Source organism: Perkinsus marinus, assembly GCF_000006405.1.
Source record: "Perkinsus marinus ATCC 50983 genomic scaffold scf_1104296944428, whole genome shotgun sequence".
NCBI classification, from domain to species: domain Eukaryota; phylum Perkinsozoa; order Perkinsida; family Perkinsidae; genus Perkinsus; species Perkinsus marinus.
Genome location: NW_003211397.1, coordinates 192243 through 194731, shown reverse-complemented (window position 1 = coordinate 194731; position 2489 = coordinate 192243). Strand labels below are relative to the sequence as shown.

At 49.0% G+C, this 2489-nt stretch overlaps 2 protein-coding genes across 2 annotated transcripts in view; one reads left to right on the top strand and one right to left on the bottom strand.

Moving 5' to 3' along the window:
- Positions 1-584, bottom strand: part of Pmar_PMAR019092 (Urea transporter, putative) — a gene marked incomplete at its 5' end in the record, with an annotated part of 4153 nt that extends 3569 nt beyond the window's left edge. The window contains 2 exons of the mRNA XM_002780147.1: positions 332-396; positions 566-584. Coding sequence (XP_002780193.1) covers positions 332-396; positions 566-584 — 84 coding nt within the window. The remainder of the gene's footprint in view (positions 1-331; positions 397-565) is intronic.
- Positions 585-657: 73 nt separating this feature from the next.
- The window catches only part of Pmar_PMAR019091 (retrovirus polyprotein, putative), a gene marked incomplete at both ends in the record, with an annotated part of 1994 nt that continues 162 nt past the window's right edge, over positions 658-2489 (top strand). Inside the window, one exon of the mRNA XM_002780146.1 lies at positions 658-2464. Coding sequence (XP_002780192.1) covers positions 658-2464 — 1807 coding nt within the window. The remainder of the gene's footprint in view (positions 2465-2489) is intronic.

Here is a 2489-nt window from a genome sequence, read left to right as displayed (position 1 = left end):
GGTTGCTAACTGCTCTCGGCCAGCTGAGAACTAACCAAAGGGTCGCCCACAAGCTTGTATTTGGTTTTGATCCTTCGGTGCCTTCCTTGGGGGCCTTGGAGAATATTTCGGACAAACAGCTGCCAGACCGCTTCCCAAAGAAGAAGGAGGCTATGGCCGAAGCTGCGATTCGAGCCCGTAAACGCGATGACGCTTTGGTTATCTTCGAAGAGATTTGGCTGGGACGGCGGGCCGAGGCCGCCGAGCGGTTCAAAGGCAAAGTGGCGTTGGTGGATGCTCTCAACCCGGTGAAGGCTGGTGACACGGTGATTCTCTTCGATGGACGTCCTACTTCGAAGTTGGGCCCTAAGGCGTCCGGCCCGTATGTCGTTATTCGTTGTTTCGGTAATGGTAATGCTACGAAATCAGTTCAGATGGTAGCCGTGAGAAGTCCGCTATCATCCATGGTTCGAGACTACGTAAATATGAAGCTTATAGTGTTTAATGGTTTTATTGCTATATCTGTATTGTAGCAATAAAAAGGGGGCGAGATGTTGTGAATGATCGAGAGTGCAAGATTTCTTACTCCGCGCTGTCGATTGCATGATCGATCTCTCTCGTCTGACGATTAGCACGCACATTTTTTTTGCTTCAAGGGGTTCTTGATATCATCTTTGTATGAGTGACGCTCAGTCACCGATCGACGACCGATCTGAGTTGGCTAGTGTGGGAGGGGAGACAGACGTCGACGTTGACATTGAAGAGTCGGAAGATTTACATCATCAGTCCGTCTCTCCACTAACCCTTCGAGAAGCGCTATCGTGGCTTGCCAGCATTTATGACCCACTTGGTACCGTCGCTGAAACCGTGCTCCGTGGCAAACTTGTACTTCGCTATGCTCATCGATGTGGCATCACATTTGATCAACTCTTACCAGGCCCTTTGTATCGTGAATTCTACAAAGTCTACCAAGCTCTCAAGTGCCCGAAGCCTGTCCCTCGAATGGTTGACCATCAAGTTCTACACGTCTTCGTTGATAGCTCAAGCTACGCTCATGGGTGTACTGTTCTCGACAATAACATGAACAGGGTGTATGCTAAAGCCATGCTACATGAGCTACCACATCTCCCATGGACCATCGTGCGCAAGGAGCTGTTATCCCTTAGATATGGTCTCAGCCTCGTTAAGCATCAACTACTTCCTAATCTCTCCAAACAGGAAGCCACTCGAGAGTTGTATGTCTATACGGACAATTCTGCCAACTTCCAACGTGTCAGGAAGGCTCTACGAGATGGCAATCCTTCATCGGAATTACCAGCATGGGAAAAGACGTGTATTGCCTCTATCATTGAGTTGGCCAACGACTTGCACTGTATTCTGCGGTTTATACCGGGACCTCTGAACCCAGCCGACTGTTTATCGAGGGGTTCAAGTGATGCAGTGGACTATCAGTGTTTAAGGACGACTATCACGGCGATCAATGAAGGAAGTGTTGATCCCCTCCAGATTCCACTGGCTCTTACGACTATTGGGAATGCATCTCCTCTCTTGTCCCATCTCAAGAACCAATGCTCTGCTACAGAAATCGCCGATGTCTTACAAAGGATACGGCGAGCTCAAGAGGGTGACGACGAGGTAACCCACATCAAGTTGGCCATCAAGCGCAATGACGATCGTTACAAGGACATGTATCATGTTATCAACGACCATCACGGCGATGTATTGGTTAAGAAACATCCAGTTATCGCCGACCATGTCCAAGTCTTTGTACCTCAAAGTTGCAGGAGAAGCCTTGTCGATCGCATCCACACCGTCTATGGTCACATTGGTACATCGAAGTTGCCAGGGTTGCTGAGCAGAGACTTTTACTGGCCTGGATTATCGGGAGATGCTCGACGTTATGCAAAAAACTGTGCCACCTGCGTGAAGTTCAAGGGCTCTTGCGTGTTGCGGGCCGGAGGATTGGGTACAGTCCCCTCTAAGAGTCCTATACCGATGGAGATGATCGGAGTGGACCTTATAGGTCCCTTTGTTTCTCCTTCTCTGGCCGATGACCCACCTCACAAGGTTGAGTACGCGCTGGTCTTGGTCGATTCGGCGTCGAAGTTTGTAATCGCAAGACCATTGTTCTGCCATGATGCTGATTCTACTCTGGAGACGCTGGTGGACTGCTTCTTCTCCGTTGGATTCCCATCTTTAATAATAAGTGATCGCGATGGTAGATTCCTATCGAAAGTTGGATTAGCAGCTCAGAAACTTTTCCAATGGAATTGGAAATTCTTACCTGCTCATTCGTCTCCGCTGAATTCTTGGCAAGAAATACCCCATCGTTTGTTGAACAACATCATGCGCACTATCATCGAAGATTCGGGGTTACAGCTCCGTGATTGGTATCGCCTGCTTCCATGTGCAGTGTGGGCTTATAACAATGTTCCGAGTGACGTGAATTGTCCCGTTGCCCCTGCTGATCTCTTTTTCCATCACGGTGCTACTGCTCCTACTTCGCTACA